Here is a 24,444-nt window from a genome sequence, read left to right on the forward strand (position 1 = left end):
AAATTTTATGAAAATTTTTCAACGCCCATACAAAAATATGAGTTGCAAAAAGTTTCCTTTCTTTAAAACTCACAGTTTTGGAAACTTTCCAGCGGCGCATCAGAAAGTATAAGTTTATAAAAATGCTTTACAGCGCCCCCTGTTTATTCTTCGAAGCCCCCTGCACGTCCGTTTACTGCTTTATTCTAACTGAAAACACCGTGTCCGCTAGAAGTCGTGGTGGAGGAACCAGCGGTGGCTCAAGCGCACAAGGCATAGATTTGATTGAGAAAGAACCAGCGTGCAGAAAGCAATGCAAGACCAATTCTACGCCTGACTGGCAAAAGTTAGGTAGTGAACTAGAATGTTAATGATGTGTACCTATATTTTTATATTTTTTACCAATTAAAAACTAAAAAAAAGAAAAGTTTTACCTGTATGCCTGTAGTTTAAGAATATGATGAAATAAAATAAATTTAAAATGTGAAATGAGCATTTCTCTGAACAATTGCAGAGTTATTTTATTTTTAATACACTGCTTTATGCCCCATTTTCTCAATGATTTAATTATAGATTTAGCTAGGAGTGAGCATAAAATCTCATATAAGGCGCATCATACAGGCTGACCCAAAAATACGTTCACAAAAAATTAGGAATATTCTTTTTACTTATTATGCGTTTTTTTACAAATGAAATTAATTTAACTACAATAATTATAACTACAATACAATCATGTATAGTCGTCACACGAGATTGTTACGCCATTTAGGGTTCTTGCTAAATTGGAAATTATATAGCATAAGTATTACTCAACCAATTTAGCTAGAACCCTAAGTGGCGCAACAATCGCGGAGGGTGATGGCAACGTATTTATTATATTCAAAATATTCTCTTTTGGCTTTGATACACAAACGCAAACGTAAAAATATCAACAAAAGGTGTAAAAAATCATTGCTAAAGTATTCATGGGCTATCCTGTAAAAAACTGTTGCCATATAGAATATTCCATTTCAGCGCGTGTGTGGTGCGCCTAATACACGCATTTTGGATCTTTCGCTCCATATTGAAAATGGAAATGTATATTTTATTGATTATGGGTTTTATTAGCTCCTGTTTGTCGTTAGTGATACAGAGATGCGATTGAAAGGTTTCTTGTTGGCCTTGACTGTGAAATTCGGTTATAGACTTAAATGTGGGATGAGGATAAAAACAAAGCGTTTAAATATTATATAGATAATACGTCGAAATAAAAAAAAACAATGTTTTAAATGAGTCACTACATAAACTTTATATTTCCATATCATACTTAAGTTATGTCGAATTTAGAATCTACCTACATAACGTACTATTGGTATTTTAATGAAATATAAACGGATTAAACTCCATTTTTAGGGTTCCGTACCCAAAGGGTAAAACGGGACCCTATTACTAAGACTTCGCTGTCCGTCCGTCCGTCCGTCCGTCCGTCCGTCCGTCCGTCTGTCACCAGGCTGTATCTCACGAACCGTGATAGCTAGACAGTTGAAATTTTCACAGATGATGTATTTCTGTTGCCGCTATAACAACAAATACTAAAAACAGAATAAAATAAAGATTTAAATGGGGCTCCCATACAACAAACGTGATTTTTGACCAAAGTTAAGCAACGTCGGGAGTGGTCAGTATTTGGATGGGTGACCGTTTTTTTTTTTGCTTTTTTTTTGTTTTTTTTTTTTTTTTGCATTATGGTACGGAACCCTTCGTGCGCGAGTCCGACTCGCACTTGCCCGGTTTTTTTAGAGAAATTCTACACAAGTTGTGTAGAATTTCTCTAATGAATAGAGTAAGTATGTTAGTATATACAGTATGTAAACTAACGAAAAACATTTACTCAAACCCGTTAATGTGTAGGTCACACTGAGAAACTTTTTCTATGGCACCGACCCCGAAATTGCGAAAAAAAATTTGGTTGTTTCATACATTTTGCTGGTACCTATAGCATTGAAATTTTCTATGGGAGAGCCAATTACCATGAAACCTAATAAAATAGACAAATAACATTTAACCAAATGGGATATAAGAAGTTAGCTATTAGAAAAATGTTTTATTAATCGGATTAAGAATCGGATGCACTTAAGGAAATCGGATTCAACATTCCTTGCATATTGTTTGTTAAATTAACTGAAGTGGCTCGGTAGTGCGCTTAGAAGACTAGGCGGCCTAGCCAAGGTTACAATCGCTATCGCTTCGACAACGAAAAGCATTATGTCTCTCTATCACTCTCCCATAGTGCGACAGTGACAGTTGCGTTTCGATTGCTACGGCGCGTAAGCGATTGGCATCTTGGCTACGCGGCCTAGCCGTCATAATATATAATGCTTTTCGTTGTCGAAGCGATAGCGATTGTAACCTTGGCTAGGCCGGCAGGTTTTCTCAAACCATACTAAAGAACCGAGCGACAGCGAAAGTCTCCATATCAGCTTGGGCAAAATTGCTTTCGAATGTCCGCGGTTGTTCACCTTTGCAGGTCGCAATTTACTACCGATTGTCATGAAATTAAATCGTTTTTTTGCCGATTCAGTTTTTTGCAAAAAAATCTGGATTTTTTTGTATGTGCCTCTCTATTGCCCAAAATGCTCTTAAAGATAGTGGCAAATAGCGATATTTTGAGTTTAAAATTTTCGCGGTAAGCCCGGTAGGTAACGTGTAAGGTTGGTATTCCACCTGTCCAATTTCTTGGACTAATGTGCATTTCGTCTCACTCTCTCACTAAGCAAGATGTGAGACGCAAATACACATTGGACAAAGAAATTGGACAGGTGGAAAACGACCCTTAGTACCTTCTTTTTCGATTATTTTAGTTTTCTAGATGAAGGTGAGTATTAATACTCCGATTAAATCATGAGTCACCTTTTTCCTTAAGCAAATCTTGCGCACGATTAGCATAAGAAGTCAGATAACTATTATGCTTAGGTATTTATTTCCAAGAATAAAACCTTAACAACTAAGTAAACACCAAAATTGGGATTGACTCATTTAGAAGTAATTTTATTTTTCGAACAATTTTCCTATAGCCTTTATTTTATTATATTTGTTTATCAATCAATCAAATCAATCAATCAAATTCTTTATTTCAGGCAAAAAAAATATACCCATACATAATTACAAACAATAATAACATCATAATAAAATTAAAAATAAACTTAAAAATACATGTCAACACAATTACATTAAAATTAAATTAAAATTAAATTAAATTGAAATTAAATTGAAATTAAATTGAAATTAAATCAAAATTAAATTAAATTAACATTAAAATCACAATAACTATTTACATTAAATTATATACCGTGCCTCTAGATCCCATATGTAGGTCATTCCAGTGCCTCCAGAGTGTACCAGCGGGATTTCCAGGAATGAGCTGAAGCAGACTGTTGGAACTGTCACATACTCGGCGCATGAGGGATGCAGTGCGTTTACGGATTATCGCAATAAACGCGTCCACTCTAGCCTCCGCAAACATCCCCGAGGCGCTACAGTAACGTGGCAGTCCCATCAGCATGCGGAAACCATTATTGTATTGGACACGCAGGGCATTGAGGGTCTTTTTCGTGTAATTTGTCCATAGGCTGCACGCGTAAAAGGACTGGCAAAAAGCCTTAAAAAGGGTCTTTTTGACATCCCTGTCACACCGTGCAAACCTACGTGACAGCATGTTGCACCTTACTGACAATGCCCTGCGCTCCCTTTCTATGTCAGCATCATCCTGGAGGTCCTCGGTGACCCAGTGCCCGAGGTACTTGAACCGTGAAACTCTATTTAGAGGAACACCACATAAATATACAGCAGGAACTGACGTAAACTCCTTTTTGCCTGCCTTGAAAACGAGTAGTTCGCTCTTCTTGGTGTTGTATATCAGGCCATGGGTCACCGCATACTTCTCACAGATCCTTAACAGTTTGACAAGAGCGCTGATCGCCGGGCACAGCAGCACCATATCATCTGCATAGCTGATATTGTTAACAATGGTACCGCCAATTGAGCATCCAATACCCGTGCTGCTGAGCCTAGCGATCAACTCATCCATGTACAAGTTAAACAACCTGGGTGAGCTGAGACCACCTTGTCTCACACCACACGTTAACCGGTACACGTCTGAAAACGCTCCCGCCCATCTCACCTGGTTGGTTTGGTTCCCGTACCAATAACGGCTCTGTGCAATTCATGGATCAGTAAACAACACGGTGTTTTTAATTGATATGCTTTAACTTCGGGATATGGCTAAGTAGGTACCTAAATGTAAGGAAACTAAATGGCAGTTAATTTCGAAAAATTGTATTTATTTCATACAAAATAATTAGGTAAATCGTGCATATAGCGTTGTTTAACACGGGGAATATATTTAACTCAACCAATTAATTGAAAACTATCATTTGAACATCGATATTTTGAGATAGCACAGTTTGCGTTTAACAGCAAATGTAAGTATAGATTCGTACTAATTACTAATCAATAATGTAATAAGGCAAGTGTACAAATGCTTTTAAGGCCCTTCAGATCAGATTAAAAACAATGATTATATTCAAAATGGAGTCAATTAGAATACATTAATTAATTAAAGTAAAGCTCAGGAAATATTGCACGTTTGAAATTAAAAAGAGTTCAAAGAAATTAAGAAACTTACATATATAGTAAAATGTATGTTAAATGGGGTGTCTGTGTCATTTACACTGTGTCATTTACATAGCAATTTTTAATAAATTGCTGCATTTAATCAATCAATGTCCGTCAGTATCTCAAATAACTTGCAATAGTTGCAATTTTGCGAGTTTGCGATACATCGACGGATGGGTGATGTCTCGTCTCTACAACCTATAACGAATTTGATTCTAACCATTTATCTTAATAACCTATTACCTACACACCTGATTGAGACCGTGCAAAATAACAAACATACATATGACGTAATAATGTGGGTTGATCGACATAATAAACAACATAACCATATCGATCGATACAAAAATATCACTGTATCCAAGTGTCAAGCGATCTTTAGAATTTGTTTACAAAGCCTTTTGGGTAGACTAAATAGGTATTTTATTTTAATGGAGTCTTGATTGGAACTGATTGGGATGAATCCGCCAAATAAATTAGTTTTAGCAGATTATACTTCCCACGCTTCAATAACAAACTGCAGACGAATGCATGGACAAGGGTAGGTATGTAGGTATCTAACTTGTAAAATTTTTTACAAGGCGTGGGTAACAAAATTAGTGGGAATCCGTTTAAGGGCATATTCGTGCTACGTACGTAGTAGGTATATACTAGGAAAAAGAAAAAGAAAAAAAATTGAAGCGAAAAAAAAATTATGGGGCAGGCCGTCCACGTCGGCCAACCCTTCATACAAAGGCCAAAATTTTTTGGGTTCAAAAATTATTTTTTCCTACTTAAAACACGATACTGAATATGCCCTTCTTTATGCCCCTCTGCCATCTACTTTATGCTCCTAACGGATCACCACTATTTTTTGTACAGGCTCTAGTAAGTTGAATGTACTCGTCTTCGCTAGTAATCGTTTAAATAATAATACCTAGTACACAAATTAAATTAAATATAATTTATTTTCAGACAAATAAGGCTCTTAGATACCTACAAACTAACTTACATACTTACAATAGTAATAATCTTAATTTCACTTAAGAAAACCAAAATTTACGTAAACAAAAGTTATGTTAAGTACTAGGGATGTACCGACTAGTCGCCGACTAGTCGGGAAAGCCGACTATCCGGCCACATTTGTAGTCGGCGATTTGTCGGCGACTAGTCGGCAAAAATGGCCGATTAGTCGGCACTTTATTAGTGAAAGAAAAACAGAAAAAAAAGAAATCAACAGTCAATATTTACCATATGTTTTATGTTTATTTTACTAAAATACCTATTCAGGGTGCATACGAAAACTTTTGTTCATATAATTGACCGTTTGATCGTTATCATATGTTGGTGGGATCTTGTTTTTCTCTACAGGAACCCGATTTTTGAATTTTGACCGCTAGATTTCGTGTATTTCGTTCAATAATATCTCCACTACTAGGCATTTAAATTCTACGAATAGAATTGAAAACGAGTGGTCAATACCACTCGATTCCATATTTCTATCGCTCGTATTTCAAAAATTAGCATTTCGCCGTTTTCCACCGATTTTCGAGTGACGAAGTCGAGCAATCGACATTCAAAAATCGCTCCCCAGGTCGATCTCAACTGATTCTCGTGTAATTTCATGTGCAAGTTCAATAGTTATTTTTTTTTATTATTATTCAGTTTTTGTTTTTTTTTAATGGTCGAGCCATGAGGAACTAATTATGTTATTGCAAAATTTAGAGACTTAGGGCACGTTGCTCGTATAAAGACGCTGACCACAGGGGATAGGTTATTAACTGGCGACTACTTACGGGAAATGGAGCCTTGGAAATACCTCCTACAAGATGTACTGACGGTCTGCTCAGGATCGCAAAATAAAAGAACTAAAGACAGAAATTGAACGAGGATTCTTGTGATAGGTCTTTGAACCTGTAGAGAACACCTTTTAGCCAAGCAAGATATGATGAATAGCGCAACCAAAGGAACAAAACTATTGTTTTTCACCTGAACTTATACGAAACTAATGATCTGGCCGACTAGCCGACTAGTCGGCCGACTAATCGGCCATTCGAGCGCCGATTAGTCGGCTAGTCGGCCAAATCAATAGTCGGTACATCACTATTAAGTACCTATGTATTAACACAGTAGCAGTAGGTATATGTAATCTATTTAGTTATTACCTACATACTTAACATAACATTTGTTTACGTACATTTTGGTTTATCCAGGTTTATTTAGGATACATTTGACGTAATTGTTTAACTATATTTTTATGTAAACTAAATCATTTTGTAGATTTTTTGTAGAAACGGGCACTAAACTAAAAACCACCGCATGTCGAACAATAGGTAGGCGTAGACTTTCAGGACTGGGCTGGGTTGTAATTCAAGTATTCAATAAACATAATTAAGGGTAGAGTTAAAAGGTAGAGTCTGTATTATTAACTCTACCGTCTATTCTACCAATATATCCCAAGCCTTAGTGAATTTAGTGATGACGCTTGTTGTTGTTCGGAACTGTCAAAATTTTGTTCTAACTGACAGGCCGATACCGTCCGGCGGCCTGTTAATCAGTGGGCCCCTTAATAAACAATACTTAGAATTCTGTTTTAGGGAATTCCGGTTTAAGAAAACTGACGTCATTTAGTAACAGTCTGTAGAGTAAGTTTTACTGGTTGTTTTAATAGTTCTGTCTGTACCGATGCAAATATTACCAGTCAATGTCGTCCTTTTCCATTATGCTATGAAAAAAGGAGACAGAATGTATCGGTGAAGCTTACGAACTAAATATGGCGGGAAAGTAAGAACATTGTAAAGTAAAGAACAAAGATCAGTTGTTACCAATTTATTCTAGTACCTATTTACTTAGTAGGAAAAACCGCATGAATCGCTTATTCTGTGCTTGTAAATATAAATTGTAGTAAATTTTGGTCGTTACTATAAAATATACGGCGGTTAATCTTTGGGCCTTAATTATAGCAGAAGCAAAGGACCGAAGGGTCATGGTCAACTATTTTTTATATGATTTAAAGCTTAGCGACTTTCTTGTGATCATAGTAAAACGAACTTTAAAGCTTACATCTCCGTAGGTATTTAATCCTTTCGGAATGTCAAAACCTTCTATATACACATATATTAAAATTTGCATGATGAAAGTTGAAAAAGAATTTATCCAAATTGTTAGCTTTTGGAATGTCCACAGAATATACGTCGGTTTTCCCGAAAGTTTTTGACCCAAGGCGAAGCCTTAGCCTAGCAGGATATGCGAAAATCAGCAAGCTTCGCTCCGCGTAGGCGCAAGGCAGTATTATAAGCAGGCCGGAGCCCACAAGGTTCGTTTTCATCGCGCCATCGGACGCGCGGTGTCGCGTGTGAAATATCGATCGAATTAAAATTATCGACATTGTGACAGTGACTGTGAAGTGATTTAAGGTAGGTGACGGTTAATTTTAAATAATTCTAAGCGTGTGTATTAATTCATTCAAAAATAAGGGATGATTTTAGCAGTCAATGTACGAGTATGTTGTGTCGTGTGTGTTGTAGCGTCAAAACTACCGATGGGATTTTCGTAAACAATATTTTAGATCACCATTTTCTAAAGTGTAAATATTTCATATGGACTATTATTTGTGTATTCCCATTTTATACAAAGAATACTTTTTAATACCCTATTTTATATAATGGTGTTTATAAACACCGAGTTTCCAATAATTTCATAATCTCTGTTAGTTTACAAGTTTGTTTATATGGATTTAAGGCTTAAATGTCAAGCACTGTGCTCTTTAGACTTATGCAAATTTTATTTAGAAATGTAAACACTAGATCTACGAATTCTACGATCTATCTAGCCTAACCTTAAAACAGGACGTACAATTACTAGGGGGAGTCAGGGCAAAATGTATCTACTATTACCCTAGGTGTACTTATGTACCCCTACCTACACTACTGGTACTGGTGTGTTTTGATTTTATAACCATAATACAAAATTAAATTGACATAATATACTACCGCAAATTTAATTATAATTTAGAGAAATGATTTAATTTTCATGACGATTTCAAGTCTGTCGGACTTAACCTTAATAACTATATAGATTTGCTAAACAGGAGCAGTCAGCAAAACTATAAGCTTATTAGCACGTACTCGTATTTGAATAGATTTTTCTCCCTTTTGAAAGTCGGTAAGATAAATAAATAAAAACTGCTAAAATTATAACCCATCAACTCGTCTTGGCTAACTGGTTACGACGTTTTTCCCGATTATCACAAAAGGTTTAAAAATAAACCTGTGACATCTTTTTCGCAAGGCAGACCATTAAACCAACAGGGTCAAGACGCTCTTTACCTTAAACGTTTAACATTTAAGTCAGAAAATTAAGTGTGAGTCAGATGCGTACGCAAGGTAACAATTTTCACAAAACCTACTTGCCATTTCGCTACACATTGACCAGTATATCTTCTGACCTCTGGTTGCTCATTGTTGTTCCGATTCTAGGGATTAATTTAAATTGGAAGCTTTTTTACAATTAAATATATTTTGTTTCGTGAATTTATAGGCTTTAAAAGGAGTTGTACTCATTCATGTATTCATTGATTTACAACTGACGTCACTTGCATTGTGGTTAGTTACCATTCATATGTGTGATTTTTAACATGGTCGTGTTGTGTAGACAACCTATTATAGCTCTATCAATGCTTATGATGAAAAATGTAATCGAATCGAAAACGTGGAACATATTATGTCACGGACAGTCTTTATTATGTTATGATTACTTATGATTCTTGTTTTAGAGTCTCTACTTGTCAAGAAGTAGGAAAGAATAGTAGATTGTTAACTAAGGGTTGAAAGGCACCCATTCCTGTCGAGGTAGTTTGGCGCTCGAACACAGTGAGAGCGCTAATAGTCCGAGACGGAAATGGTGCCTTTCACCCGAGTTAAACACTCTACTTTTCATATCGAATGCGAGGAAACCAAACAAGACAAGGCAATTTCGCAAAATCAGTAATTCAAGTACCTAATAAACCTACTGCCATGATTTTTTTCCTTAGGACTTACTTGCAATCGGAGACTTTACATGTGGGAAGATTAATAACCCCTAGCGAAAATCATTTCATTGCAATATTTACGAAAACACAATTTTTTTAACAAACTGCAGTAAGTTTCAAATTATTTGTTCATTTTAGTATGAAAATCAGCGGGATTGCCTCTTACTTTTTAATTTTATACTTTTTCGTTCTACAAGCCGCAACAGACTACCGGACCGCACTGCGACCTTGGTGCGCCGTAGGGGTCATCCATTAATTACGTCACACGAATTTCAAGATTTTTTGACCCCTCCCCCCCTCCTTGTCACACTTGATCACATTTGGCAAACCCCCTGGCAAAAAGCCTGGTGTGTCGTCACATTTTTTCAACGAAATCTGCAAATCGAATTAAGTATTATTATTTTTTTGTCAAAATATTAGTAAATTTATAACCCAAAACTGATTATGAAAAAAAATTATACTAATAAAAACGATTATCGTTCCAAAAACTTGTTTTTGAACTGTACAGTAAATAAAATGATTAAAATAAAAGTTTGTGACTCCCCTCTACCCCTTGTCACAACATGTCACTGACCCCCCCCCCCCCCCCTAAACGTGTGATGTAATTAATGGATTAACCACGTAATAACATAATAAAAGTATTTTAAATATTAATTAACAATTTAATTAGTAATACTTATAAGAAAATTTTATCTTGTATTTTATTTTATTTTCATGAATATAGTGCTAAATTACTTTAAAAACCAATTTAATATCGTACGAACGTTTAACTGTGGCTGTATAAGATTCTGCCTTTGCTCATTTACGCAAGTGTAAGGTTTAAAAAAATATTTTTGGTGTATACCTTTTGGTTCCCGCCTTATGAACTCGAGTAAATAGAATTCAACGAAAGAAATCAATAATAATTTGTTTTTAACAATTGACTTTCATCATTTTTTATAAAAAAAAGGATCAACGTGGGATTAGTAAAATTAAACAATTACCAATTGTTCCAGGCGAGGAAATAAATACACTATTTTTCCATTTTGTTTCCACCCAGTTGCTCGTGGGACGGGGACGCAGAGGAGTACACCACTTTTCTGTGCTAGAGCATAAACGTATCACTTTCTGCGCTCCTTTTAGAACAACAACGACCCACTTTCAGAGCATGAGATATGAAATAGTACATTATTGTCGAGGCTCGGAAGTAGCTACTTGCAGGCTGAGGATTCGTTTTAAACGGACGACCTTGGGAGTCCGTTTAATTGAATCCGAAGCCAGCAAGTGTAGCCTTCCAGCCGAGTCATATATAGTGCTTTTCTCAAAAATGGTGCAAGAAATATAAATATCATAGAAATATTTTACAAAAGCAACGTTCTTACGTATATATTTTCACAGAAAAAAGTAGAAACAATTGAAAAAATTAGCTTTGCCGCCTTTTTATTTTTTTAATAAAAAAATAGAAGTGTATTTTTCTGCCGAAAATACGTCAACCTATTTGAGACAGCTAAACAGTCGCGGTACTAATCATCTATTTGGCTGTTTAATGGGCCTGTGCCTTCATTTGATATGGTCATTTCAACTTTTAAAAAGTTTGGAACTCGACAAATAATGGAATTTGTATGCAACATTGCAGTCCCAAAATCGAGACTGCAATGTTTTTAACTTTTTAATTTTTGACTGACCATAAACTACGCGCTTCGCGACCTATTTTTTGATTGATTGATTGATTTCCATACCCAAAGGGTAAAAACGGGACCCTATTACTAAGACTCCACGGTCCGTCTGTCCGTCCGCCTGTCTATCACCAGGCTGTAACTCATGAATCGTGATAGCTACAGTTGAAATTTTCACACATGATGTATTTGTGTTGCCGCTATAACAACAAATACTAAAAACAAAATAAAATAAATATTTAAGTGGGGCTCCCATACAACAAACGTGACTTTTTTGCCGTTCTTTTGCGTAATGGTACGGAAACCTTCGTGCGCGAGGCCGACTCGCACTTGGCCGGTTTAATTTACTTAATTTTAATCCAAAATAAATGGTCCACTAATAGTCCGAGACCTATAAAAAATCGCTCTCATTTTTAAAATAAAAAGATTAAGAAACAATTGATGCCAGTGCAGCCTTCATATGTTTTCAACAATGTCAAGGGCCATATGCTTTATGTAACTAAGCTGTAGTGTTTCTGAAAAACACAATCACCCATTAATTATTTACAAACGGAAATTAATGATTCATATTCACCTGTGACAATAAAACTGCATTAAGCATTCGAGACGCATTAATTTGTATCGTCTTGAATCTTGATACTTTTACTTACATTATAAAAAAGTGAACAATAGTTATGTAGTAAAGGCAATCACAAATGTTTGTTGACAATAAATACCTAAAGTACCGAAGTGATAACAAAGATACCTCTACTAGTGATTATTGATAATTGTTTTTATTAACTAAGCCGTGGGTTACCCTTCTGTGTATATCGTGTTGGAAGGGAATGGTAAAAATAAGTATGTGTAGAATGCAGGCCTTCCGCGTTCCTTGAATTTTAAATCAAACGTTGTGACCGGAGATAGGAAAATACCTACTTACTGTTTCTGGTAACAGTCCTATAAAAATATTTAATGTTAAAAATAAAAACAAAATACATATATATATATTGCATCTAAAAAAAATCTCCTTATATATGGTCTTCTTATTTTAGATTTTAATAATTGTCAATAGTGCCAGTTACTCGCGTAATTGGCGTAACTAATTACGTTAATTTAATAAAGATGACAGTAAAGCTTTAGGAAATAGACTACACTACACAGATTGTCGTGTAAAAAGTGATAACATTTTTCTCAACTATGTATTTCAATTTTAAAAACGTAACGATTAGGTAACGATTATATAATTTGAATATTATTTGTTTCAGATGGCCGGATCTCTACTAGTCATAGCACCTTTGGTGCTCTTTGCGTGCCTACAAGTTGGGGTGGACGGTAAGTTGCTTGGATATTATTACCTGTTTAGGAGGACTAATTGTTGATGGGCACAAAAATGTAGCAGAACAAACGAGTCACTGCACTGGAAAAAATAATTAGCCGAACTCATAGAGTATTTAATTAAAAAAATAATTGAAGTTACAAATATTAATCAATCAATCAATCAATCAATCAATCATTTATTTCAGGCATCATTTATTTTATTTTAAGAATAAAAACTTACTTTAGGTATTATTATGAAAACAGTTCAGTGTGGAAGTGCTTTGATAATTTGATTAATTATAATTTGTAATCAAAAGTTTATACTAAAATTCATAAATCATAAGTATCAAGTCGTCTCATTCATAACTATCATTTTATTTTAAACATACGCTCTTTAAATACCTAATGTTGCAGCAATTTTTATTGTGTCAGACACACTAGAACATGGAGCCATAAACTATTAAATTAACTAATGTTGCAGCAATTTTTATTGTGTCAGACACACTAGACCATGGAGCCATAAACTATTAAAGTCAGTAACTTTTGAAATTATAAGCCTTGAGAATAGGATTATTTTCGCTAAATTACATCATATAACCCATTAACTTTAACAATACAAATATACTTGACAACAAAACAAGACTGTTAAGATCCTTATACGGCATGACAGGTTGTCAGTAGGCAGACGATGAATTAGATTAGATCGGTCCGCAAAAAAATTTACATTTTCATTTGAGAATAATACGAGTAGGTAGGTTCTTTTCAACCCACGCAAAACAGCGGAATCGCTGTGTACCTTGCAAACCTCAAATAGCATTAGGACTAACCAGCAGTTATGTTAACTTTACACAATCATTGCTTTCATATCATATGATAGTTTAGCGTTTTAGTTTAGCGAATTACGCTATGCCCGAAAGCGAAGATAGACAAGATAGCGGAACATTTTGTGGAAGCGGGTTAGAGCTAAATGTCTGTTTATAATATTTTTGCGTCTTTTTTCTTTACAAAAAAAAAAACTATCGCTAGAAAGCCTGGTGGCTGGGAAACATTCCAGCATTGGCCAGTTTCCTGAGGGAGATCGATTAAAGAAAATGACGGCTCGCTGAATCCCAAAATCTTACAGAGTGGTCACGAAAACATTCAAATGTGGAAGTAAAACTGTTTAAAAATATCTTGAAGATATGGGCATCGGCAACGTCCACGAAAAGTTAATTTCGCCGTCTCCGAAAAAAAAATTACTCTGAAAATGCGGCTACGTCATTCAGACAAAAATGTTTAAAAAGTCGCTGGCCAAATATTGGTCAGCTTGAGGAGTATAGTACAGCCTACTGTTTAATTTATTGCTCCTGTTATAGGCCCCACCCGGTACTTACCTATGATAGGTAATCATTTAAATATAATATGTAATTAACGATTGAGATTACCTGACCCATATCTATAGTAGGGGAGCCCACGATGCTAAATCGGGATTTAATCGAGCGTCATAGAGACCTATTGGGTTGCAAAGCTTAGATGATAAAAAGAAACAAATGTCATATAATATATACCTTTTCATCGGTGGGGGGAGCAGCTATAGATTTTCAAAAATGTAAAAAAAAACTGTTGCAAGGACATACTCGAGCGCGTCAGATATTGATATCATCCATGTCCTACGTATTTAAAAAAATGTACGTATATTAATCTGATTGTTTCCATGATGGGGGTGGTCGTACGTAAGGGTTGAAAATGAAGAAAACATTTTTTTTATCGAGCGCGTCGTATTGTCTAAGGATATGTTAAGTGAACCTAAAAAAAAGCTCTTATATAATAATCTGACGATTTGGATGAGACGCAAACTCGCCGCCATTATTAGAATGTGCAATGTTGCTATAATTAGTCGGAACTGATAAGGGACGGTGGACAACTTTTTTACCTGAGGGCCATCGAGGGGGGGGGGGGGGGGTATCTGGTTGCTGCTGTTTTATATTATAGGCAGGGTCACTACCCACTAGACCAGACCGGTCGACAAAACACGTATGGCAACCCTACCTAGACGTGCTGTCTCATAATCTGACGTTTATCTGGAGGGATTCGCTTAATCTGACAATAAATTTTTTTGACAACAAATCATTAAACTTATTTCATTGAAAAACTCAGGAAATAACATGCAAATAAAAAAGTGTACTTATGTTTTTTTATGTAGAATACTTGTATTTATAAGAACATAATTATTAAAAAATATTTTTTATTGAATATTTTTTTTAATTATCATCTTCATCGGTAGAATCATCTTCCTCCTCTGGCTCGATTTCATCCTAGTTATCGTCCCAAAGAAAATTTGAAATTCGCGCCTTTTTCTATTGACAAGATTTGCTTACTCGACTTTTCACTTCCTTAAAACTGCACACATACACGTTTATGGAATGGGGAGTCAAATATCAGAAAGGAAACTGTATAACAAATCTATTTATACCCAAATTTCAATTGCTTCTCGTAAAAAAAAAATCGTACTTGGAACCTAAAATAATCTAGTGCAGAAACGTATTATTTTCTGCACCCCTTTTAGAACAACAATCTTCTTCAATCAATCAATCTTTCAGAGCATGAGAAATGAAAAATATTTATTGTTTTCAATTGTGGAGTGGTGGAGTAACAGGCTGTCAGGTGATAAAATATAAAAATAATACGGAAATCGCCGGTTGAGTACGCAAGACCATAAAATAGTACGCAATGCGTAATATGGCGTACCCATCTGGCAACTCTGGTCCAGAGTGGGGACGGAGTGAGAGAGTAATAGATAGAGAAAGAGTGAGAGAGGAACAGAAACGCGGAGAGGGGAATATAAGCATCACGTAGCTGCACGCATTCAACTTTATCGATGATTTTTTGTTACTTCGGCTTGTGGAAATCGTCAGATTATATATTTTTCGGATTCCTTGAATTTTTCCCTTCAAAATAAAAAAAAATTAGCCACGCTCGAGAATGTCGAGATGACGTTTTTTTTACAACTTTGTAGCCCTCCTCCTTCTTTACGTCACTCTCAAATTGTCAGATTAGTGGAATATACACGTTTTACCAAGTAACTAACTCACCCTACCTTAATCTGACGCGCTCGAGTATTTCACATGATAATTTTTTTTACTAATCTGATCCTTTATCCTTGATGGGCGGCCATATATATGGGCCTCATATTTGGTGGAAGTACTTAACCGGGTACAAGGTATCCCCCTGTATATTAATCTGCCGCGCTCGAGTAAATTCCGAAATCCCCTCTTGGGCTCCCCTACATGCGTGTCTTTGATGTAGGTAGGTTATTTTGATGTGCATTTAGTTATAAAACTGGCTAACCATTTTAGACAATGCATCGTTAATTAATGCATAAAAAACTGTTGATTTCATACACTGCAAAATAAGGACATTCAAATTATTATTGAGTCATGGAATGCATTTGGCGGATAGTTATTTTTTTCATTTTTTAAACGTCCAATAACGAATATTGATACTATATTATTAATATGTACAGGTGCTTTACTGTGAAGGTCGGTTTAATTGTTGACCACGCGGAATCCTCCCACATGAGTTATTAAGTCATATTAGTCATGTTAGCAACATTTGTAACAATCTGTTTACTGTGCCCGGTACCGGGTGTAACAGGTCGAAAGAGTGCGGTACTAATATGGTTAATTTGTCTGTAACTGTTCTGTCGAGGTGAAGGTTAAAGGACTTATTAGGAGTAAATGTATTGTTAAGGAAGTTGTAATACAAGTTGACAAATAAAATAACAAAATAAGTAATAGAGTTTGGGAAAAATATTTGGTTGGATTTTCTTTGCAGGTATAACATCCTAGTACTTAGTATACAATACTATCACTATTACCTATGCTAATACAGTGCTATGGTAGTATACTAGGCTGTGATACTAGGACACCCAAACAAATGTCTGTGTTGGTCGCTTTATACAAATCCCAATTTAAACATTATAAATTCACATTTTTGCTAGGTGCTAGTAAAAATAAATACATAACTATAAGTTCTCGTATTTATCCTAAATGATAAGTATAAGATAGGTATCTATTTTTGCAGAAATATAAATCAATCTACTTAGAGTTAGACCAAGATCTTCTTCTATGAAATTATGACGTATAAATAACACTTGCACTGCGTGGGCTATCAAAATCGCCGCAGTCTTTTCTTGGCCTAACTCTAGTCAATTTCACGGTTTACTAACTTTTATTGCAGGAACAAATTCGGATCACTATAAATCTATTGTTCAATACAATAAAGATGCCTACAAGGACGAAGGGTGTAGGCTGATGTTTACATATTTTACATACCTAAATGGTTGTCCCAAGGTTCGCTTTGTTTTTCTTGCTCTAATAAATAATCAATGCAAAATGAGACTGCTCTATTTTCGTTTTTTACGGATCATTAGGCCGGCGACTCATCGCCAGATATGGTTTTAGGATGTTGGACATCCTATTTAAATGTCGAAACGCCCACTTTATAAATACCATTGTTTGTTTATTACGGTGCCATCTATTCGATGCCTAATATAGATATACGTAGATATGCCTTAACTTTGATTGACATTGTTAAACCATAGGACTTACTTGGCCCTTACTACTTCTACGAGATCAGTGAAAGTAAGTGAGAAACAGGGCATTCCAATCAACCCAGAATTACAATCTAATATGTTTTCCTAAATTCCTAATAGGTTTTCGTTGACATAAACTTAAAAAGAGAGAATTTTAGGTATGTACTTTAAATTTAGAATTTAGTGTATGTAATTTAATTTAGTATGTATATACCTAAGTTTATTCTACAATGGCATTAAACCATTCAGTGCCACTTTTTAATTATTGTTCCCTTTCATCATTATGTTGTATCGAAAAATTTATTTAAGGTCATTTTCTGTGTCACCCAGTATAATTTTTCACCTTTTGCCCACAGCTCAACGCTACTACAATTACTACCCTCGCGGCTACTATGGCCGGAACCTGGGTTCTCTGTACGAACATGGGCGCTCCATCTCCGACAACCAGGTGTCTTGCGGGGCTCATACGTGTGGCGTTGGAGCTCACTGCACCCAAGGCAGTGTGAGGCCAGTCTGTGCTTGCTTGCCAGGACATTCTGGAGACCCGCTGTCGCAGTGCATAAGGATCGAATGCGTTGGTGAGTTATGTTCGGTCGCTCCGTTTTTGGCAATTAAGCAGGTGTCTTGTGGGATGTGAGAAACATTGGCATTGAATCTCACTGTAACGAGGTTTGAGGCCAGTGTGAGCTAGGGCATTCTGGAGACCCCATTGACGCAGTGAATTTATAAAGACATAGGCCCACTTGCATCATCCCACTAACCCGGGGTTAAACGGTTAAACGTTAACCCTGTGTCAAATTGTACTGGTAACCATGGTAACTCCAGGTTTAACCGGTTAATTCCGGGTTAGTCGAATGGTGCAAGTGGACCTTAGTGCATTGCATGCCCTTTCCAATCATATTCCAATGCACGCACTGGGTTTGATGTTCCGTCTCTGTCTCTAACAACCAAGAAGATTCATGCGGAGCTTACACAACGTGTTGTCATTGTTTAAGCAGATATATAAACCATACAAAATCTCTAATTCAGTAATTCCAAAGCGCTTGACGATATTGCCAAATTACACTGATCACAACATTCTTCTATTCTAGATAACAGTGAATGCCGAAGCCACCAGACTTGCGTGAACCAACACTGCGTAAACCCTTGCGAGGGCACCTGTGGCATCAATGCCAATTGTGACGTAAGTGTTAAAAGGGCATGCAAAATGACCCTTTTCTCCTACGATTTCCTTAAAAACTCCTGTCAGCGTCATGCACTAGTAGTTAAACCTACAGTTATATTGTACCAGTATCTATACTCACGCTCCCCTTAAAAACCCCTGCTAGTGCCATGTACAAGTTGAAGTTGATATAGGATTCTTTTTCTGTATGAGTAAGGTATCTAACAATACTTATTTACGGCAGGTCCGCAACCATGTTCCGGTGTGTAGTTGCCCTGCGGGTTACACCGGCAATCCCTTCTCATCTTGCAGAGTTGCCGACCCAGGTATTTCGTTACTTCATTTTTCAGATGTTACATACTTAGATAGGTACATTTACCAGTAGTAACTCTATCCATCGGGTAGCAGTCACGCCATAGATTTAATAAGGCATATATCCCTAGTTCATACATCCCCAGTGAAGTCGTTTCAAGTGCGCCATCACGTCACGTCAAGTCGCACTTGTATGTATTTAGTCTAAGCAGTCACACAATACCTATTTAACACGTTTATTTATATTACATGTAGGTATAGGGCCATTCCCTTTTGCTTTGAGACTATAGTCCTCCTAGTAGGTTGATCTTTTTTCGAGTCTGTGTGGTCACATTATGCGGCCGTGGCTGTTTCTTATCCGATAAGTCCGATGGGACTTACGAGTCAAGTCACCTACGTAAGTGTTGCGCGATTATGGACTGTATGGAAAACCTATGGTGATGATGATGATTGATGAATAGCAAAAGGACTTAAATAAAGTACTAATTAATCGTTTAAACTTTGCAGAAGAAGCTTGCCATCCGTCACCGTGCGGACCCAACACGAAATGCCACGTCGCCAATAACCAAGCCATCTGTACCTGCCTGCCTGGATACAGGGTAAATTAATTCTTTGCATTCATTGAGGATTTTGGAATAGTTCCATCATGTCATGTTGTGAATCTCAGCTGTCAGTTCAAGCCCGAGTTATGACTCTTGTAGTAAGTGCTCCGTACTGCCGTACGCAAATTGACATTTTTCGCCAAACGATCCGGAAAATATATCGCAATTTTCCGCAAACTATCACGAAAACGCAAAACAAGTTTCATTCGACTTTGAATTTAGAGTGAAAATTGATCAATTCTTGTCCCTCTAGGGTAGCCCCCTATCCGGCTGCCGACACGAGTGCGAATCAGACCACGAGTGTGGCTCGCAGCAGTCGTGCCGCGACTTCAAGTGCGCCAGCCCCTGCAGCGACTGCGGCGTCAACGCTGATTGCGAGACTGTGGCGGCGCATCGTGCTGTTTGCAAGTGCCCGAGAGTAAGTGGAAAAACATAGCATCAGAATCTTTTCTTTTTTCTCACTCCTTAATACCACCGTCACATGTTGTCACAATGTGTGCTAGTGCACGTAAGTATGACCGTCTATTTTTCACGGATGATAGCTGCTTCAACCTAGAACACTCATACCTGCTGGGATCTTTATCCAGCTTTACTTTGCTCTACCCAACGCTTGGGAGAACTGCCGTGCAATGAGCTTTGATCTTCTTCACTTAAGAATTTCTTTCAACAACGCTACCCGATGAACTCTAAGAGACTTTCTGATCTTACCAAACCTTCCCAATATTACAATTAGACATTTCTTTAATCCAGGGCTACCACGGCGATCCCTACCGCATCTGCTCCCCCGAGTGTTCGTCTGACGGCGAGTGCCCCAGCTACAAGCCCGCCTGCGTGTACAACGCCTGCATCAACCCCTGCACGAACGTCTGTGGTGTGAACGCTGACTGCAACCTCCGCGGCCTGACCCCGGTGTGCTCCTGCCCTAGGAACATGACTGGAGACCCCTTCACCTACTGCAGGCCTTTTGAAGCCCGTAAGTGGACTTAAAGTGGATACCGTTTGCGTTAAACCCTGCATCAAACTGTGACCTGAAACTTTTACTTTGCTGTTCCAAGGACCATGAACTCCTGCTTCAATAGTCAGGTGATTTTGGAAGTAGCTATACTGGAAACCCTTTAATGGGCTAGTGGTCTATATATATGAATTAAATATTTAATTGCTCAAACTTTTAGTAAGTTCATCATCATCATCATCATCATCATATCAGCCAGAGGACGTCCACTGCTGGACATAGGCCTCCCCCAAAGAGTGCCACAATGACCGGTCTTGCGCCACCCGCATCCAGCGGACTCCCGCGACCTTTACCAGGTCGTCAGTCCACCTTGTGGGGGGTCTACCCACGTTGCGCCTTCCGGTACGTGGTCGCCACTCGAGAACCTTTCCGCCCAAACGGCCATCGGTTCTACGGGCAATGTGCCCCGCCCACTGCCACTTAAGTTTAGCGATTCGGAGGGCTATATCGGTTACTTTGGTTCTGCTGCGGATGGCCTCATTTCTGATGCGATCACGCAGAGAGACTCCAAGCATAGCCCTCTCCATTGCCCTTTGGGTGACTTGGAGCCTTCTTATGAGGCACACAGTAAGCGGCCACGTTTCAGTTCCATATGTTATCACTGGCAACACACACTGGTCGAAGACTTTCGTCTTGAGACACTGCGGAATATTGGACAAAAAGATGTGCCGTAGCTTCCCAAACGCTGCCCAACCGAGTCGGATTCGTCGATTAACCTCTTTCTCGAAGTTGGACCTACCAAACTGGACAGTCTGTCCTAGGTATATATAATCGTCTACAACTTCAAGTGTAAAGTCTCCGATTGTAACAGGAGTTGGTTCTACACGGGCATTTGACATGATCTTCGTCTTGTCCATGTTCATCCTCAGACCAACTCGCTCGGAAGCTTTACTGAGATCATCGAGCATCATACTCAAATCCTCCGTAGTCTCAGCCAAGATTACTATATCGTCCGCAAACCGAAGGTGAGTGATGTACTCGCCGTTTATGTTGATGCCAAGCCTTCTCCAGTCCAAAGTCTTGAAAACATCCTCCAATGCAGCGGTAAACAGCTTAGGAGAAATAACATCCCCTTGCCTGACTCCCCGCTGCAACGGAATAGGTTTCGAGTTCCGGTCCTGGAGTCGGACTGACATAGTGGCGTTCTCGTACAAACACTTCAGCACTTCGATATAGCGGTAATCCACTTGGCACCTTTGGAGAGATTGTACCACCTTTGGCTATACCCAGGTTTCGATCGAATCGAAGGCTTTCTCGTAGTCCACAAACGCTAAGCAGAGAGGCAGATTATACTCCTCATTCTTCTGTATTACCTGACGCGGCGTATGGATGTGGTCTACGGTACTAAAGCCTCTTCGGAAACCGGCTTGCTCAGGAGGCTGGAAGTCATCTAGCCTGCGTGCGAGACGGTTCGTAATGACCCTTGAAAACAGTTTATAGACATGGCTCAGAAGTGAGATGGGTCGGTAGTTCTTGAGTAGGGCATTGTCACCCTTTTTGAAGAACAACACCACCACACCTCTGTTCCATGCCTTAGGCGTTCTCCCTTCGAGTAAGACGGAGTCGAACAACTTCTGAAGGGCCATAAGGACCGGTTTACCACCCGCCTTCAGAAGTTCGGCTGTGATTCCGTCTTCACCGGGTGCCTTGTTGTTTTTGAGCTGTTTGAGAGCCATTCTAATCTCGTACAGGCTGATGTCCGGGATGTCTTCGGTATAATGTTCAAGTGTTAAATAACTTGCATTTTGTGAACAGGTGATCTTTGCGAGCCCAACCCCTGCGGTACCAACGCCAAGTGCACCCCCGGCCACGACAGAACCGGCGCCGAGCGTCCCGTCTGCACATGCCCCTCTGGATACATCGGCAATGCCCTCGTCAATTGTGAACGAGTAAGTTTCTTGATTATAGAATTTAGCTAACTAAAATCCAGTTGTTGGAAAGCATAATGTATGAAATGTGCTTCTAGTAGGTATGTGCCTACTTGTACAGTATGCCATTCTGTTTAAAGCAAGAGGTGCTCAACTGCCAAATGCAATTGATATTAGTTCCAGATATAATGAAATTTTTTTCTAGGGTGAATGCGAGCTGGACTCCCAGTGCCCCGACCACCTGGCGTGCGTTGGCTACCAGTGCGTGGACCCTTGCCTCGGCAATACCCAGTGCGGTTCCGGAGCTGAGTGCATGGGCAGGAGACATCTTGCCGTCTGCACGTGCCCTCAAGGTAAATCCGAGATTAATAGTTAATTGGGCGGTATATACAAATATTATTCAGCAAGAATTCAAGAATTACGGCATTACGTATAATGAAATTTCTTAAAAGCAATAAGACTCTAAAGGATCAAGGTCAAATATTTCAAAATATACCTGCTGTCCAAAAGTCATGATGAAAACACAATATGAATCTCGATTAGCGTTGAAAGACGGTTTAAATTATATAAAGAGCCAAATTACACTCTGGCCTATGTGAGCCGAGGGAAGTAGAGGTACCTAGCTACCATCGCCTTTATCGTTAGCTGAAGATTAGTAAACGTTATCACACCAAACATAAGGTTCCCCATTTTCAGCAATGGTCAGTTAAAAGTCTTTGTCTTAACTAACATTGGATTTATTGTATGCTCAGGTCGCAACGGCGATGCCCTGGTGAACTGCTACGAAAGTCGGTCCGTGGCTGCTTCCACTCGTTACTACCGGTACAAGCGCAACGGCAATGGCGACCCCGAACCTGCTGCCGTCTCCGAAGCTAACGTGAAAGTTGAGCCAGAAGCAACCGAAGTGAAGAGCGAAGCAACCGAGGTGAAGAGCGAAGCAAAGGTTGAGGCAGTCGAAGAAACCACTGAAGCTAAAGCTTCGTCTTAAACTGATGTGGAAACAATAGATTAAGTCTAAAATGCTGCCAATAGTAAATGTTTTATAAAAGAAGCGATTGTTTTTATAAAATATACACAAAGTATGTAAAAAAATCTACCTAGGTGTTTATTTGTGAACATAATACTTATACTTATGAGCACAGGTTATCTAGATAGATGTTTGTTTTGCAGATATGTAATTGAACTAATATATTACTGACAGTGTAAGATCCACGTCTACTGTTGACATAGTATTATAATAAGAAATAAGTTTTAATAAATGGGGACATTTTTTATTTTGAATAAAAATACTGAACCTAACCTATACCTTTGTTTTCATTCATTATGAACCACTGAAAAGAAAAGTACTAGTTATTGGAGAGTATCACTGCTGGTGCTGCCTTAAAAGGTGCCCATCATGTCATCATGTGAGCTAGGTGCCGCGATGTCGCGATCATAGGGTAGTTTACCTTAATCTAATATAAATATTCGAAGATTTGACGTTGTAGAGAGGATCACTGGACCTTTGACCAGTAAGCTGAGCAGTTTTTCGGATAATATAACGACAATGGTGTCATATATACTATCAACTAATAAATGGTTTTGTGAAACAGTAATTTATGTCGGTTTGAATAATTTTGAAAAAACCCCTTTTGGCACAGAATAAATGGAATGCTCTCCCTCTGCCTATCAGATAAGCTCAGAGCAAGCTTACATTCAAAAACAAGTTGCGAAAACATTTATTTAAAATAAATATCTACGTGATGTCTCACACTATAGTCTGTATCTTTAGGTATTTAAAAAAGAGTAAACAAAATCTACCCTCAGATGGCTTCTTATGCCAGTTGAGGGTAGATGAAAACATTACATGATCAAATAATGTAGGTTAAAGTCAGGTCGTTCAGTGACATATCCAGGTGGTTTTGTATTTAGTTGGTAATCAATAAATGTTATAACTACCCGAAATTATTTGTTTACTCTTATTTCAGTAACCTAAAGATACAGAGTATAGGTACATAATTATTATATTATTTATATATACTTATTGAATTTGTATATACGTAGGTATATTCAAAATGTATATTTGTGTTAGTAAGTATAGTATCACAGTATGTACTCTCGACTTGTGTAGGTATATAAATGGTATATTCTCATATACACTATTTACAATCCTGCACCAAACTAAGTGTCTCTGTTTAGCCCAATAGTTGACTGGTAGAGAATGCCTCAAGGCGTTAAGTCCGCCATTTGTACTCTTTTTTTTTTAATTTGTACAATAAAGTTTAAATAAATAAATAGTACTACCGAAACGAAAGGAAACTTCCTACAAAACCGAAGTTTGACAG

General features: G+C 37.8%; 1 protein-coding gene across 1 annotated transcript; it reads left to right on the forward strand.

Moving 5' to 3' along the window:
- Positions 1 to 7,917: 7,917 nt before the first annotated feature.
- LOC134800367 (neurogenic locus notch homolog protein 3) lies at positions 7,918 to 23,108 on the forward strand. The gene is made up of 11 exons (XM_063772867.1): positions 7,918 to 8,027; positions 12,540 to 12,606; positions 17,521 to 17,742; positions 18,256 to 18,347; positions 18,571 to 18,652; positions 19,146 to 19,237; positions 19,494 to 19,658; positions 19,991 to 20,213; positions 22,008 to 22,141; positions 22,326 to 22,473; positions 22,873 to 23,108. The coding sequence occupies exons 2-11, from the start codon at positions 12,540 to 12,542 to the stop codon at positions 23,106 to 23,108; spliced, it is 1,461 nt and encodes a 486-aa protein (XP_063628937.1). The 5' UTR covers positions 7,918 to 8,027.
- Positions 23,109 to 24,444: the final 1,336 nt, after the last annotated feature.

Source organism: Cydia splendana, chromosome 19 (assembly GCF_910591565.1).
Source record: "Cydia splendana chromosome 19, ilCydSple1.2, whole genome shotgun sequence".
Taxonomy (NCBI): Eukaryota; Metazoa; Arthropoda; class Insecta; order Lepidoptera; family Tortricidae; genus Cydia; species Cydia splendana.

What these genes read in the sequence shown, in the direction of transcription:
- LOC134800367 (XM_063772867.1), top strand. Translation starts at nt 12,540, where the DNA reads ATGGCCGGATCTCTACTAGTCATAGCACCTTTGGTGCTCTTTGCGTGC. An exon ending in GCATCAATGCCAATTGTGAC is followed by an intron (nt 18,348 to 18,570) that starts GTAAGTGTTAAA and finishes TATTTACGGCAG; the next exon opens with GTCCGCAACCATGTTCCGGT. An exon ending in CTGTTTGCAAGTGCCCGAGA is followed by an intron (nt 19,659 to 19,990) that starts GTAAGTGGAAAA and finishes TCTTTAATCCAG; the next exon opens with GGCTACCACGGCGATCCCTA.